An 18042-nucleotide genomic window follows, 5' to 3' on the forward strand; every position below is an offset into this window, starting at 1 on the left:
TAACATACTTTAAGCTCCACCAATGCATTTCTCCACTGAGGATTGGCTGCAGGTCCACTTCTCAGCCCACCTCTCCCTGCTGCCATACAGCCGAGTAGGTCAGCTGCATTTGCCAACAAACGAGGGGTGGAAGTACGAGGTCGTTGTAGCTGCTTATGCAACTCATGAAGAATTGCCTCAACTGATTCTTGTCCTCCTATAATCAAATGTGATACTGTACTTTACACTCTTTTATCAAGATTATATTTCAAGCTTTCTTAAAGTTAACTTTGGAATACAAACCTCAATGATAAAATTATTGAAAAAAATGGCTGTAAAATGATGATGATGAACTGGCATATGCCCTTATATGCACCTTACAATTAATGAATCATTTAGCTACTCCATGAGCAATGAAATGAACATTACACATAGAGTGCATGTACAAAAAATTAAGTGTGAAAAGAGAAATGCTGTATTGGCAATAAAAACAACAATTGCAGCTTACAATGTATGTACAAACTGCCATGCATGACATTAATATTCAGTGGCATACCTATATACTATTCTGGGAATTTCTTATTTCACATCACCATTTCTTACCTACACTACTGTACCTATACTTCATAACCCCAGGACTTAAAACATCCCATGATTTCATTACTCCTGGATTACAATTCTGTATAGCACTACATTCGGTGTAGAGAGGTTCATAATGGAGTCGGTCGCCGAAAGGGAGTGGTGGTGGGTTTATTATCCCTCTCCTGTTGCTCTTATTGAGGGTATCAATGATGCCAGTCCCATAATATTGCACATGATATTTTATTGTGATAATAGAAATAACGATTCTAGGGACGGTTCATGCCATTCACACAACCTTTAACTTATCCGAGATGATGACGTGATCATACAGCAACCACTCGGTCATTCCACCAACTACAACCATGGGTGACCAACACCACGATATCTCCCAGCAGGTTAAGTACCAACGAGATCACAAAGCAGATGTAAGTCTCGAGATCAAAAGTGCAGTGTTGGTTAAAGTGGTTTAAAGTCTGATAATTTGACAGATTTTCCCAGATCAGGACAGCATAGACTGACCAGAGCAACAGACGACATTAGGATTGTGGCAGACATTCATGACCATCCTTTCACCAATGCAGCCATGATGGAGCGGCTGCACTTTGAGGTCTTGGCTAGGACAGTTAGGCAACGAATCCAATTTTACAAATTGGAACGTAAAGCACACTCCCAAACAATGTAATGCTTAAAGTAAGTGAGGAAGTAAGAGTGAGTGAGTGAGTGTCAGTCAGTGGGGTGTCCACATCGTGTTTTCTGTTCTCTTTCAAATTTCCTTAGAACCCTGTAATATATAAAGATAATATCTCAAATGTGGCACTTGAATGTACTAAAAGCTTCCCAATGAAATGTGACACTTATGATAAGTAAGAATGAGAGAAAAATTGACTTGAGCACTTTGCTCCCACCACACTGCTGTCTGGAACCACCAACAGCCCTCTCTCCTATCAGGAACCCTCCCCACTATGACTTAAAAATTAAGTATCTCTTAATGCAGCATTTTTTATACCTGTCCTCCTGACATTCACATAAGACAACTCATATCATCAATACGGTGTACTTCAAATAAGTGCACATAGATACGCCATAGAATGCATTGTTCACATGATCGAAGAGTCTAGAAGACGGTGTAGTGCAGAGTATGTGTTGGGAAGCATTTTGTCTGTGCTTGCAAATACATTGGTTCTTGTCATTCAATTTAGGTTGAAATAATTATTAATGGTATTCATCAGTTTGTTCCTGACAATGCTGGCAACATGGCAAACTAGGCATGAAACGCACCCTTAAAACCACAAAGCGATGCATGAACTAAGGGCCCGGTAGTTCCACCGTGTGTGTCTCCGACGTTGCCACATAACCAGGTTAGGCAAAATTGCCCGGCACAGGACTTTTGACTGGGACTGTACAGTATATTAACTTTTGAGTCTGAAACCTAACCCCCTCTTTCCCATAAGCTCTTAGTATTTTTGTACTTGTACTGTACATGGTTTATATTTGCACAGTATGTTTCTAGAATGTAACCATTGTGTGAAGTGAGGGCTGACTGTTCTGTAATCAGTATTACTCCTGTGTCTTGAAGAATCAAATTATATAGCATTTGCAACCAAAAAGGAATAAAAATTATACTTATTGGTACACTGTATAAGAATTACTTACTTGTTGCAAGGTAACTGAAATAGGGAAGGAGAGACTTCCCACCCACTTCATCCGCGGTGTCACTGATGAGTCGTTTAACAGTTTCCAGGTATATATCTTCCCGCTGTCTTACTAGTTTCTTCAAGTCACATTTAGTTGCAACATCTAAAAGTGAGACTCGTGTGCATGTTTTCCATTCCTGAATATCTAACATCCATTCCTGTTGTCTCTGATCATTACTAACTGCCCCCACCAGGGTTATCATCATCCTTATTTGTTCCACAACAGGACGATCCATAACAAAGAATTTGGCCGTAATAACAGTTTGATATTTGCTGTTAGTGTGTGGCCACAAATCTTTCTTTTCTAATCCAGTTCTGGCATAGAAAACAGACCAAAGAGTGTTGAACACTGTTGCTTTAGTATCATGTTGTAACTTAGATAAATCATCACTAAACCCATGACAGGTGACTACATCATAGTTCTCCCCAGGATACATCTGCCAAACTTGCCCACCTGGTAATTCCACAGTTATATTACTTTCCTGTAACTGGAGCCCTGAGAGAACACCAGGCCCTACTGAGGTTATGGAAACATTTTTACCAATTGCAGAATCTATGATATAGAGTTTTTCTTGCAAGGACTTTACACTTCCTTCTATGACCGAGTTCACTATCACAACATGCTCATTCATATCGTGTCCAATAAATGTGTCATGAAGCAAGATGCTGGATGAAGGTAATAATGGTATCAGTGAGTCTTGAAATGATAAGTTAGCACCCATATAGTGATGCTGCACACCTTGAAGAGGGTGAAAAGTAATCTTATGTCCTTGTAACTGCTTCCAAATCTGGAGTCTGAAATAAACAATATCAATTTACAGTACATTAGCTACTGTATTTTTTCTTTTATGTAACTTGAGTACAAAAGTTACCATTTGTCTGGTTGTGTTTTCTCTCATTAAAGGGAAAGGTCTCTTCTACAATGCTCTAAAAGTTATTGGTACATATGATTGTTAGATCATAATATTTCCTGACAAATGTGAGGACAAAGGCCAAGTTGGATTACATCAAGCTTTGTTAGGTCATGTCAAGTCAGATTAGGGTAGGTAAATCAAAACCACTCGCTCTACTTTGTTTGCTATAAGGCTGACTGATGGTAACCTGCCTCATGTAACCAAGCTGCTTGCCAAAACTATTATAAACTCTCGTCTAGTAGTGACACAGCAAAATACTTCAGGGAAAGTAGGTATATCTACTCTCATGTTCTGCATTACTCAACAAACCTGTGTACAGTACTGATTAGTAATCACTTCAAATAATCTATACGGATTATGTCACTCACAAAGCATTTATTTTTAGAGAAAATATTTATGCCATACAAGCAAAAATTGCCTTTGAAATTTTATACAAAAGATATTTTCACATGATGTTACCTGGCTGAACGAGACTCCTGTTGGGTGAGGGTATTGTAACTTGCTGCCTGAGCATAGATAGTTCCACACTGGCCAGAGATGTATTCCTCATAGTGAACTGCAGAACAAAGTGGCAGCAGGAGGTCGAAGTATAATGACAACTGTAATAGATACAAATATATTTGATACTATTTTTCTAAGCTTTGTAATACAGTACAATAACTCTTACCACCAAATACAATTTAGAAATGACATTGTTTGCAAGCTTCTCCAAGCAACCATAAAGACACATGCTAAATTAATTTGTCCTTTACATTCATTGTGAACGGCTGCATTAATTCATTCTTATTATTATTACCTTCAATAATACAAATATTATTATTTTATTGCTATAAGTACTGTACAGTACTAATTTGTCCACAGTTTAAAGAGATATATACCTGTAGAGGTGACACTCCACTGTCAGTGCCATAATAAGTACAGCAGTCTAGGGGTGGCACTGTGTGAAGGCCAAGTAATTGTTCTGTCAATGAGGCACTTAGGAACACTATTCCAGAGATCACTGCACTGACACCTCCTGGAAAAACCTTTCCTGAAAAATAATAAAATAATTCATTTTTGTGACTAATAAGATATACTACCTAGGTTACAAAAATCAAGAGATATAAGGTGAAGGACAATATCTCTGAACACGTGGACCATAACCACAGTTCAAAACGTGGTATATCAATGGTATAAAGTTCAGTTATACTGTATTGTATTTGTCTCAATAGTGTGAGAGTCTTAGTTTGATTCCTAGACAGTGTGGATCTTTGGAAAAAATTTGCTCTCTTGCTTTAAACTGCTCAACAGTGATTGGGGCCCTGGATGTATATGAAGTGGCAGATAATTTCCTTGGGTTGTGGTTTGCAAGTGTGGTTAGCATAATGTCAAATCTTCCTGGGTTACTTTTTTATACCAAGCTTTACAGTTCTCAAGTCTGCAGCAGCTTCTACACCTTGAACAAATTCCCATGCAGTAGGCTTAATGGCTATTCATCCTCCCCCAATCATGAAGAGGTAACCATGAAATACCTGCAACATTGGTAACAGTCAGCTGCAGACACAAGGCCTGGTGTAAATAAAAGCCAAGAAATTAAGAATTTTTAATGGTCCTAAAAAGTTTAGGCCATGCATATGGGGACCACCAATGCCCCAAGTATATGACCAGTACAGGTATCCCTATCCCCTTAAATATTCTCAGCAAACATAAATGACTCTGGGTGACCAAAAAGCCAGAAATCCAAAACAGCACATAAAAATCTCAGGGTTGCAAATACAAAATGCACCTCTAACAGCACTGGATATAATGTTTCTGCTCTTAGCCTCACTTTTAAATATTGTACTGCACAGTACTGTACTTTCTTTAAGGTAACAAGCAGGAAAACTGTTTATTAATACTGGCAACCACTAACGTACTGTCTATAAAAAAGGCAGTATTTCTTTTATGAATGAACTTTTCCTCAAGCTGATGGAAAAACAAAGGAGCTAAACTTCCTTGGCTTAATATGGGGGGGTTGTGGAATTCTAGATCTCCTTGACCTTTTATTTCAGTTCTGTTAGATGGATGAAAACCCCAAAATCACAGTCAAGCACAATCATCAACACTGATAAATAAATTTGCAGACTAGTCCAATGGACACTGGAAAACAGCTTTTCCTCATTCCTCCATTACTTTAAGGCAAAATAAAATCCATTACTTTAAGGCACAATAAAATCCTTTACTTGAAGGCACAATAAAATCTCTTAAGAAAAAAAAAAAAAATCTTGGATTGGTTAAATCCAAAAACAACCACCTTCAAGAACAAAACATCCAGTTCCACAACCACAATAATAACTACCATCTTACCAACCATCCTCTCACACTAACTATGAGAACTGAGTCTCTCTGATATAATGCAGGATAAACTTCTCAAGCAAACTTATTAGAGGATGAAAGAATTACTCACTCAGTTCTTCTAGTGGCAATCTGTATTCCATTTTACTAATGTCTTGACCTTTCTCAGCAACAACAACACCATGGTGCACAGCATGCTCTAAGGGGGCTGCCACAGTACACACTATAGCACCATCAATGCCATCAGTATCGGGAGGGTGTAACTCCAGGGAGTAAGGAAGGAAAGCATCTAATGATGTCACCCACACTCCAGTTTTGCTCTTTGCACTCATCTTAAAAATACACCAAGGTAAGAAATTCATTAGAAACTGACCTGGAGTTGTCATTTTGAAAGAGTTTAAGGACACTTGGGGCATGTATGATATAAAAAACAGAGTTAACCATACTGGAACTTACTTTAGTTGTCATCCAAATGGCATGTTGTAAGAGAGTAGGTGGCGTTGTTCTGGCACTTGGGGGCACAAACGTTTGTTTTGGTGAGAGTCGTAGGAATGCTGTGCCTCCTGGAGAATGCAGCAAGAGACGACCATAATGAACCACAAGAATGCGGCTACTGTGAACAAGTTCGCTGTTGATCTGCACAAAACCATCGAGATCATATCAAACTTTTGGGAATGATGTCACAATGCGAAATAAAGTGATATCTCCGTTAGCCGGAACAATTGGTGCAGAGCACTTCCGGGAATGAGAGATTTCCTGGTAATGAGACAGACTCTCTGAAATCTGGAAAAAATCCCTCATCCCCGGAATTTTCCTGGTAACGGAACATGTTCTTGAAAGTTACAGAAATTACGCATTACATCGTCTCTCGAACCTGGAAAAATATTCCCCATCCCTGGAATTTCTCAGGTACCGGAATATTTTTCTCGAAATTTCCGGAAAACGCGCCTGATTTTCATCTCTCGAACCCCCAAAAACCTCCCCAAACCCCGGAATTTTCTGAGTACAGTTGTACCCCACTTAACGCGGTCAATAAAACCCAGAGGGTACCGTGTTAAGTGAACAACAGAACATATGGGATTAATTCCAATAGAAACCGGCCCGACCCCCAAACTCCACTTTTTGACGACACATAACTATGTTGTAGTAAAAATAACATCTTAATTTTATGATGGTACATGCACACAATTAATACTTAAGAGAAATAGAGAAATACAGTCGCCAAGATAATGTCCATTCAAATAATGGACTCAACTCCCTCCCCTCTTCTCACACTACACTGCTGGCTCTTCCCTCTCTGAGAAATTTTTGGGGAAAACCACTAAATTTTAATAAATAATACCTCAAACTAAAGTTAGGATAATACAATTGACATTGCTGGATTCCTTGTAAGACCAGGAATATTTTGAATATAAATGTCATATATTTTGCACAAAAGATAACATATTTACTCAGAGTAAACATTTTATCTAAAATTTGTATGTCTAATGCAAAATCTATGATGTTTATATTCAAAATGATCATCAAATTATAAGAATTCCAGCAATGTAAATAATTTGTATATTCTGACCGGGTAATTTGTATGGAATTTTATGAATAAATAATACCTCAAACTAAAGTTAGGATAATATAATTGACATTGCTGGAAAGACAGGAATATTTTGAATACAAATGTCATATATTTTGCACAAAAAATAACATATTTACTCAGAGTAAACATTTTATCTAAAATTTGTATGTCTAATGCAAAATATATGATGTTTATATTCAAAATGATCACCAAATTGTAAGAATTCCAGCAATGTAAATTATATTCTGGCCGGGTAATTTGTATGAATTTTATGAGCTAAAACAGGCAGTCAGGCAGGGTGGCGGTGGCGGGTGGGCCAAATCTAAAAATAGCGTCTCCAGCCGGACACTCACCGCGTATACGTGGAAAAAACTGTGTTAAGTGAAAGTTCAGCTCTGGCGAGGCACCGCGTATACGGTAAAGCGCGCTAAGTGAAACCACGTTAGGCGAGGTAATACTGTACTGTAAAAATTTTCTCAGAATTTTCCAGAAAATGAGCCCTTTGGAAAAATCATTCCCAAAGCCAGAAATTTCCATAATATTCCGGCTTTGGGAAAGATTTTCCAAGAAAATTTAAATTCCGGCTATCAGAGAGTTCCAGGTTTGAAGGATTCCGGCGAACGGAGATATTACTATTATTTATAGTATGGTGGGCAGAAAATAACATTCTGTTTATCTATGTTACTTTTACTGCACTCCCCCTTTTGTGGGGTAAATTAAGTTAAAAATGGAGAAGGAATATCCTTAATTTGCACAACCCCCCCCCCCCCCAAGGGGTTAAAGTGAGAGTGCAAAACAGGGTTTGAATATTTTATCAGTAATTCACAAAAGATGTTAGGTTTGGGGGTGCTTTAAGATATACAGGAGGTCCCCAACTTGCGAACGCCTGACTTACGAACGCCCACCGATACGAACGGGGTTAAACTTGAAATTGACAAAACTTTATTTACCTGATGACTTATTTTTGACTTTCATTTACTGTATTTTGTCATTCTATTTCTTCTTTTGTGTTAGGGTGCGTCTTCACTTGAGCATTTTAGCCCGAACAAACCAAACGAGCAGAACTCAGCTAGTAAGAATGTGTCTCCGAGCTGAACCGAGCGCGCCAAACGTTTTCCATCGCTCGTCGGTAGATGGTACGTGCTCAAAAGGATTCAACTGCTCATTTTTGTACAGTCAGGATGGGTGTTCGCGCTGTTCCAGCTATTCGGTGTGTTATGGAGTGGGACAGGGAGAAATGTTTAACCTTATTAGCATCCAGAGCTGTGGAATCCCCAACATGGCTTGTACTATGATAAAGTTATGAAGCATGATTGCTGGGTGAGCATTGCACTAATTATGGAATGTTCCCCGGGAGAAGGGAAGAACAAAATGGGAAGCTTGCTTGCCAGCTTCAGGAGGATAAAGGGAAAGAAGACCGTCGGGACTGGCAAAGGTAAACTATTTTACTGATTAACTGTGAAATGTAAAAATATTTGTACTGTATATGATGGATAAATGATACATAAAAAAAATTCAGTATAATACAAACATATTAATATGCTAATAAGGTCCTTATTATTACAACATTAATGTTTTTATACTACTTATGTTGCATGTTTCTACGATTATCACACTTGCGGGTTGCTTGAATATCTTGAATAAATACTTCAGGCTGGTACAGTATAGGAGTCCCCTGTGGCCAGAAAGACTAGAGTTACAGCCAAACGATCATTGACCGGTATAGCTCTTCGGAATGTTGTATCCTTCTTTATAATTCTTGGTCCTACAAGGTTACTTAATGTTTCAAATCCTCTGGTGTCATTCGAGTAAAGTTTTTCAAATGGCCATGATCCATTTCACTCAACAGGGACATATTTTCCGTCCAGAAAATAGTCACCTTAACCACACACTCCTAGATTTCTTCTTCCTTTTGGCTAAGGAGTAGATAATGAAGAATACACCTGCTGCCACTGTGAGACCCATGGTTCAACTGAGGAAAATGGTGGGAATAAGGCGAGCACCGCCGAACACGCAGAATACAGAGAGCTTGCACTCGAACTGCTCGTTCGGTTCATTCGTGGGCTGTCTACTCGTTTGGTTCATTAGTGCTAAAATGCTAAAGTGAAGACGCACCCTTAAATTAAGTGATTTTAGATGTATACTGTATAAGGACTTAGGGTATGATATACTGTAGTGTGATTTTAAACATTGTTTTTTAAGTACAGTATGCACATATCATGTGTTCCGACTTACGTACAAATCCGTCTTACTAAAGTCCTCAGAACAGAAACAGTTCGTAACCCGGGGACCCCCTGTAATATTATATAATGTACTGTATATCTTAAGGTATGGAATAATATAAGTTAAAGTGGAAAGGAAAATAGGTATCAGGGTAAAAGCTCACCTTACATTTAAAATTTAAAATGTCTGAAAAGTGAAGAGTTGTAAGAGAAAGTGTTTATTATTGGTTTATAATTATTATGTACGTATTTAAAACAGTGCATTATGAAATTGTTTTGACATTTTAAGATGTTTAAAGGAATTTTTTCATTGGAACATATCTCAGCTTTTACAAAGAGAGTCTTATGAGAAAATGTGCTTTGAGTTACAAAAATATGTTTACATAAAGTTTTCAAAAACAGAACAAGCCAATCAGTGGAGAAGAGGATAAAAGTAAATTGGGAATACATGTACAGACAGAAGCAGTAATTGCTACCCCCACCCAGTAACCAGAGCCACAGTAAGTAAAGGTTGGATGATCGAACAAACCCTTTTCCCTCCCCCCTCCAAACGTTACTGGGAAGTTGTGGAACTATCATGGCTGGTGATGATGCACTGTGTCAATATTGGCCTTCACTGGCTGTGGCTCCGGGTTCTGGGGGGAGGCGGGTAGATATTACTGCTAATGACTGTACTGCCAAATGTAGCAATTTTCTGTTTTTAAATTCATGTTTTTCAAAATGTGATCCCCTTATGTTGACTAAGTATCCCCTTCACCCCTGGAATGTTGACATAATGATTGAGCAGACATGGCTCTAAGAAGATTTCCTAGCATCCATGGGCAGCTGTTGCAGTCTCCCTGTGATGATGGTAAGAAGATTGGGTTACTTATATAAGTTAATAAATCAATCCTAAATAACATAAAGAGAGGGTCGCCCAAGGACAGACACCCCAATAAGTGGCTTGCATTAAGTTACCTGGCAATGGGCTCTAGCAAGAAAGAGGGATTTTATGACTAATCCTCTATAACTATGAATTGAAAAGTTGTCTAATGTTCTATGCACTATACTAAACTCACTGTGGTGTGATGGTGTTGGGCAGAGAGCCTCTCTATCGCCACAAGGAGGGCATTAATTGTTGCCCCTCCACTCCCCACCCCTGGAGTTGACTGAAGTTCTGAATCATGTTTTGATGGTCTGATTTCAGGCCGTGGATCATCCAACACCAGGAGAAAATCATGTTGAGGCAATAAACCACCACTAGATAATCGTTTACACTCTGAAAATTATTATTGATTTTACTGGCACTGGAGATTACCAATATTCTATTACTGTACAATATTTCAAGGAAGACTAATAATCAATGTACTTCCACCAAAAAAAGTCCTGTCAGTCCTCTCTCCCATCCATCAACCCTGTGAATCCAAGACATATGACACAGTGCACATCTATAGGCTCAACAATGTGTGATGCCTTGGATAGACAGGTTCATGATTCACAGAATTCATGGATGGGAGAGAGGACTGACTTTTTTTGGTGAGTGTACAGTTCACATAAGCAGGTCTCACTTGCATGATACAAGAGATAATCTTGATGCCCTCATATAGACAGCAGCAAAAAGTTGACTTTAAGTGTCCAGTGTAGTAAAATGCCAAGAGTAATCATATGCCCATACATACCACCATAAATCTTGTAGTGAATGTTAAGTACTGTACTGTATTGGTATACCTGTACTGTACTGTATATATTTCACACACACATTACCTTCTTCCACTCCTTCTCTTATGCTGGGAGATGAACATGTGACAACTATGGTAGTCCAATGAAGATTGATGTACTCTTCAAAAGAATCCATTGTGCTCAACCTGAAAATTAGAAAGATTCATGGAAAGGCAGTGAAATTAAAAATTTATTCTAGGAATGAGACCATTGTCTAGAAAGGCTGGTGGCTGTTGCATTGTGAACTATTTTTCTTTGTAAAAATTATGAGGCACATATAAAACCACAGATTCAACAGCTGTCTGAAAACATTATTTTCATTATGCTATACCTGTATAAACAGTACATAACTTGAAAAGCATAGTTTTATAATCAATAGTAACCAGGGTCAGGACAGAGATGAACATCTTGACACTTTTTCTTCTTTATTAGCAATCTATAGAAAAGAAGCAAATAGTTCATCAAATAACAAGTTTATATGACATTATTCAAATCATGTCCGGAGAGAAGTTGAGCAATGAAGTTAAATATAGTATTGCACTATATGTGATGACAACAATCAATTATAAGAATGCACAACAAAGGTAAAATAAATGTAGGGAAGGGGCACAAAAGACCTCCCACTCCAGATGTACAGAAGTTCAATGGTAAAGTGTCCTCCAATATTGCAGTGTAAGGTGAATCATCGTATCGTGAATCATTAATTACCATTAAAATAAAGCAATAATAATGAGAGGTGTTCCAAAGTCTGACCCTTTCATATCTTTTGTATAAGGTGCATTCATAAACATTATTTAAAGAATATAGTTTGCATTTATCATTAATTTTATTGTTTTGAGGGAAAAGAGGGTAAAACGCCACACAAAAGATATGAAAAGGTCAGACTTTGGAACACATCTCATTCTTATTGCTTTATTTTAATGGTAATTAATGATTCATGATATGATGATTCATCTTACACTGCAATATTGGAGGACACATTACCATCATTATTCGAGGCTTTACTGTATTTTAATGTATGTCTAGTGCAAACTATGGGATGTTTTCTACTCAAATTAATCAATATCTTGCAGGAATTCCAGCAATGCATGTTATATTCCCTGTCTTGTATAATCCTGAGTCCATGACCTACACCACCCCTCCCCCTCCACTGAATCTCCCCTTGCTGCCTGTGAGCACCCCACCTCCCCCTCCCCTTTCCTACCAGCCAGGAGGGAAGGCAGTGATCTGGATTTTTCAGGATGAATTTGGCTTAGGCTTAAAGTTTTTCTCTTATAAAATGTCACAGACTTGACTAAACAGAATATAATGTGCATTGTTGGAATCTTTGCAAGATAACAATTTGAGTATAAACATCTCAAAGTTTACATTAAAGATAAATTTTTTTAGTCCTTTAGCTTAGTACATTTGAGTACACTAAAGTAGAGTAATATGTTGCTCAAAATTATGACTTTTTACAGGGAAAAATCATAGGAAGATAAGTTGACAAGTTCACACAGGTTACAGCATTAATCCAAGTTTAAAGTTAAACCAAACAACCACACCTGAGCAGTTGTGACTTCCTAACAACCACAACTGCGGAGCTTTGAAATCTGACAACCATGACATCACTAAACGATATACTGTATACAGTATGTTTTGTTGTCAAAGAGAAACAATTGAGACCCTGCAATTGCGTGTAAATGAGGCAGAAAGTCAGATCAGCAACCTGGGACTTGGTCACAATTTTGTGATGCCACATGGTAGTACCTTCCTGTTTGATAGCTTCCTACTACCTAATATAACGGGTGGCCAAACAACGGCTTGCAAGCTGCATGTGGCTCTTTGACAGTCAATGTGCAGCTCGCAAAAATATATTGTCTCAACTCCCTTTTTGCGTCATAATTAATATAAAAGGTACCGGTAAATAAGAAAAATGTTTGAGCTTTATATTTGTAAACTGAGACTCCACTGGATTAAAACGTAAGTTAAATATGCAAGGTGAGTACAAATATTTAAGAATTAAATTTTAATTTTAATGATAGATCAGGGTCAGGTGTCATTCATCAGTGCTGAGGGGAGGGATTAAAGAAGTTTCAGATCAGCAAATCTCAGGTCAGTAAATTTAAGGTCAGCAGAGGGATTACAGAGGAATGTCAGAGGGAGGGGCAGAGGGATGGGAGGGGCCAGGGGGATGGGCTTGGCAGGTCAGGGCCCGGCCTCACGTCACGATACACTGTATGTACATTAACGCAGTGTAACACACGACTTTGAACTGTGCAGATCTAGTTGGTACACTCGGGACATAAATTGTGTCTACAGTTCACAAGAATAAGTTGTTTTTAAATACCTGTACTGTTAAATATATTTGAAAGCACTATATAAAAATTCGGTGGAGGAAAATGGCCTCATCATATTGTAAGAAGCGAAAGTATGAAGATGAAAACAGAAATTTTAAGCCAGAGTGGGAGGAAGCCTTTGCATTCACGGATAAAAGAGACAAACCTTTGTGCTTATCTGCAATGTCACTCACTCACTACAAAGCCAGTAACTTGAAACGCCACTGCGAAGCAAATCACAAAAGCTTTTCGTGTGATTATCCGCCTAAATCAGAATTACGGAAAACAAGTTGTGTTAAAATCATCACTAAACAGCCAGCGAATACTGTTGACAACGCTCAGTAAGGAAGCTGATACAACGACTGAAGCTAGTTTTGCTATTTCATGGAATATTGATCGTGCTAAATGCCCATATTCTGATGGAGAATTTAAGAGGAATACAGGTATAGCTTAAGTTTTGCAGGGTTAGATCCAAATAACACAAAACTTCAGTGGCTAATAGCACAAACTCCAGTTTCACGCCACACTACAGAGACGTGTATCTCCCAGATAGGTGCTGATGTTGCAAGCAAGATGCAAAATGATTTTGAAGAATTCTCTGGCATTTAGCTTAGCTATTGATGAGTTTACAGACATAGAAGACAACCCACAACTAGCAGCATTTGTTCGTTATGTTTCCTCTGATGTAACTGTGAAATAAGAGATGTTAGACTTAGTGACACTAAAAGAAACAACTCGTGGTGTTGATATTAAAAATGCGCTTGACAGAGCCTTAACAAATGCTGATGTTCCACTGGATAAACTTATCAGTGTTGCAATGGATGGAGCACCTGCAATGGTGGGGAAATATGCAGGACTAATTGCACTCAAGAAATGTGATCCCAAATTTCCAGAGTGCCTCCCTGTTCACTGCATCATTCATCACGAACACCTAGCAGCCAGATACTTCAGGTACGAAATTTTTTTGAAAATTGTCCGAGATATTGTCAATTTCATCCACTCAAATGGGAAGACCCACTGACAGTTCAAAAAATTTATAGAAGAACTGGAACATGAAGAAAAGCCCAACGATGTCTCTTTCTATTGCATTGTGAGGTGGCTGTCAACCAGCAACATCTTGAATAGGTTTATAGATCTATTGGACCCTATCACTACTTTCTTGAAGAAAAGAAAAGATCTTATCCTCAACTGGAAAATGATGAATGGATGCAAGATCTGATGTTCCTTACTGATATAATGAAACATCTACAAACTCTCAACCTGGCACTCCAGGGGAAGGATAAGACTGTTTCTAATCTTACTCAAACAATTTTCAGCTTCCAGAAAAAATAAGATATTTTCAGAGACATACTGTCCTGTCAAGAAACTTCAGCCACTTCCCCCATCTCATAAGGAGAGTAAATACATTCCATGATATTGAAAGACCACAAACTGGAAGAATACAAAGATAAATTACAAGGACTGCTTGATAATTTCCTGGCCAGATTTAATGATTTGCAGAAACTGAAACCCTGCTTTGCCTTTTTTATAAATCCATTCATGGTTGATGTAATAAATGATGGTCGTCCGATTCTCGAACCTCTGGTTACAGAATCATCTGCTGTGGAAATGGAACTAATGGAATTTCAGGAGGACCTGGGTCTAAAGATGATCCACAAATCTCAATCTACAGTCGAGTTCTGGAAGCAAGTTCCCGAAACAAAATATCCTGAACTCTTAAGAAAACTAGTGTGCGACTCATCTCAATTTTCAGCACAACATACTGCTGCGAATCACTGTACTCTGTAATGAAGTTTGTGAAGTCAAAACTTCGTGCAATCCTCACAAATCAACACCTGACGGAGCTGATTCGTACAGCCGTGACAACACATCAGCCGGATTTTCCAAGAATCACAGCCAAGTTGGAGACCCACAAGACTTCTACTATTAGTAAATAGCCTAATAATCGTAGCAATATCTCTTTACGTAATAAGTAATGTTATGACAATATTGTAACTTTGTAAGGTGGTATCTGGTTAAAATATCTATAATTTTATTGGTTTACTTGCTTTTCTTTTGCATATTTTCCTCCAAGTTTTGACCAAAAATTTTTGAAGGCAAATAAATTTCATTACTAATACTAATAGATTTTTTGACGTTTTATTTCAGCAATCAAATTTTGTTACTGAAATGCAGAGTTGCATATTTTTCCGAGATGTTTCCGTAGTTCACTGTGTATTAAACTTACTCAACAACATTAAAACAAACATCACTTAAGAATTTGATAACATTTGGTATATGTGTGAGCGTTCCGATTATTGAAACTAATTAAATTTAAGAGATTAAAAATCTACATACAGTACATTCGTATCTAATACTGCATACATGTATTTCTTAGTAATATTTGCATATAATTTTTTTAATAAAATGTGTATGTAACAATAAAAACGTGTACTATAAAGTTTCTTCATGTCTTGCAGCTCTCAAACATATGAAGTTTATCGGCTCTTGGGTTTAGCAAGTCTGGCCAACCCTGTAATGTGGTTATAACATGTTAATTCAGAAATGAAGCAGATATTTAACAAGAATATTAAACAATAATTTTGCTTGTATAGATCTTTATTTTCATGCTTGTGACGTCAAAGAAACTTGCAGAGATACTGGTTAATCATATCACGATTGGTTAGGTTATGCTCAAAAATCATTTCTGACAAAAGAGAATTACTTTTTTTAAATTAGCAGGATATTCAACATTCAAAAACAGTTAATATTAACGAGAAACCTGCTGACGTGTTATTTGTTTTGATGTTTATTTTCTTACTTTATTTTCATGAGTGAGTTCTGATATGATCATTTCATGGGCAAATACTTCATTTGATAGATAATTAGGAGCCTAAGCACACACTATTTTGTCTTTACCGGCGGTCCACATCCTGGACATAAACAGCCAATCATATTGACGTATTTCAAAACACTCTGCTGCATTCTGCTGTGCCAGTTTCAATTTCACCTAGACATGTGAAGGGTGTCGCCGGTCTTATATGAACATTACAGATTTGTGATTTTAGGGGGAAAGATGATCTCACCCTCCAGTTTTTGAAAGACCACAACATCCTTCCCTCTACAAGAGACTGGCCAGACTGCGGGATCCCTGTTATCCAACCAGAGGAATTTGTTCTAGTGCAATAAAAAAAACAAATTGATAAGAAACACAAACGGATGAAGCGTTGGGGCTATGGTTTCAGTTTGTTAAATGAACTTGGCTAGAAAAGGCTAAGACTGAACCTAGTAGCACTACAGAAACTACTTTGCTTGTAGGTAGTAGGCAGCTATCAAACAAGGAGGTACTACAGCCTGGGAAGATATTGGAAGCATAATGTGTTGTCTAATGGTAGACCCTGCTGCCATATGGCATCACAAAAATTGTGACCAAGTCCAAGTCCTCAATGTCATGGTTCACCACTCCCCCCCCTCCCCCCCATCCTAGTACATGTAAGTTTGCCCACAGCAGGTGTTAAAGTTATGCTAAGTTAGGTTAGGTTAGGTATGTTAGGTTAGTGTAAGATTAGGTTAGCTTAGGTTAAAGTTAAGTTAGGTTAGGTTAAGTTAGGTTAGGTCAGGTCAGATGATGGTTAATGCAACTCTTTAGTACGTCCGTGATTTCAGCAACAACACATCACTATTCTGCCATAATTTTTGCTTCTATTGTCTTTAGATATTGTCTTCTATAAGGGAAATGCATTTTTTAGGGGGAGTCAGACATGGGTTATATAGCATGGTAATGCGATTCAGACCACCCTCACACTACACCCTCCTCCTCCCATGGCTGGCCGTAGAGTAACATTTACCTTCTTTGATAACCAACAAACATTTGAAAACCTTACCTGACCTTACACAACTTGTCTTCGGTAACCAAACAAACCTTGGTTATTTATAATTTTAATTTAACCTAACCTGACCTACCCTAAAGCTAACCGAATGCTAAAAGATCCCTTCAAATTTGTCAGTTTATATATAAACTAGCAAATTTTACTAAAATTAAAACGAAGAGGCAACCTCTCTTCTTTATCAGCAACTCTAACGTTGTGACAATCAATAAACTCAACCAATTTATGGTAAAATAAACAACTAATAAATTTTATAACTGACACCTGCCAGCCAGTGCCACATCTTATCCTCTTCATCACTATATAACTTTTACCAGCAGGAGATTTTTGATATATAGTAGGTAAAATTATTGTTTTGATCATGCACCTATTTAGAAGTCACTCAAAACACAAAAAAAAACATCGGAAAACCATAATTTCAACCAAACCTAACCTAACCAAACCAAACCTGAACTTAAAATCCAAATGTTTGCTGTATGACCAAAAAGATGATAATACTATATGGCAGTGGATTTTTGCCGTGACCAGCTAAGTAAAATAGTGTTAGTAAGAATTTATCCGGTCACATCAAACTATCCACTACACACCTGAATTATTGAGTCATATATGGGGATAGAGAAAAAAATTAATTTCCAGCGCCAATTAGGTGGTGGCAACTTGTAAATCTTGACCTCAATCTCTAACTACAATGCATTACTTTAATATACAGGTAATGTAACATATACGTGCCTTAGTGAGTGATGGTTGGGGGTGAAACGCCTATGGTATCAATATAGTAAAAGCTTTATATTGTCACTACACGTTACTGATATAACTACAGCTATATATGCACCACAAAGACTGTCATGTATTTTAATATGTATAAATAGCTGTCAATAGTTAGCAT

The 18042-nt window shown here is 37.7% G+C and overlaps 1 protein-coding gene across 5 annotated transcripts in view; it reads right to left on the bottom strand.

Annotated features, from left to right (window-relative positions):
* Positions 1 to 18042, bottom strand: part of LOC121868856 (L-fucose kinase-like) — a 43375-nt gene that overhangs the window by 25143 nt on the left and 190 nt on the right. For 3 of the 5 annotated variants that reach the window (XR_006089471.1, XM_042369843.1, XM_042369844.1), the window contains exons 2-9: positions 11018 to 11118; positions 10333 to 10532; positions 5939 to 6118; positions 5595 to 5814; positions 4048 to 4199; positions 3629 to 3768; positions 2215 to 3050; positions 9 to 196 (exon numbers count right to left, since the gene is read on the bottom strand). Coding sequence is in view for 4 of the 5 variants with exons in the window: in XM_042369843.1 (XP_042225777.1) it covers positions 9 to 196; positions 2215 to 3050; positions 3629 to 3768; positions 4048 to 4199; positions 5595 to 5814; positions 5939 to 6118; positions 10333 to 10532; positions 11018 to 11108 (2007 nt within the window). In the remaining variant the exon portion in view is untranslated. Of the gene's footprint in view, positions 1 to 8; positions 197 to 2214; positions 3051 to 3628; positions 3769 to 4047; positions 4200 to 5594; positions 5815 to 5938; positions 6119 to 10332; positions 10533 to 11017; positions 11119 to 18042 lie in introns of those variants that run through there. The other 2 variants (XM_042369845.1, XM_042369846.1) reach the window with 2 other exon arrangements.

This window comes from Homarus americanus, unplaced genomic scaffold (genome assembly GCF_018991925.1).
Source record: "Homarus americanus isolate GMGI-L3 unplaced genomic scaffold, GMGI_Hamer_2.0 scaffold30535, whole genome shotgun sequence".
NCBI classification, from domain to species: domain Eukaryota; kingdom Metazoa; phylum Arthropoda; class Malacostraca; order Decapoda; family Nephropidae; genus Homarus; species Homarus americanus.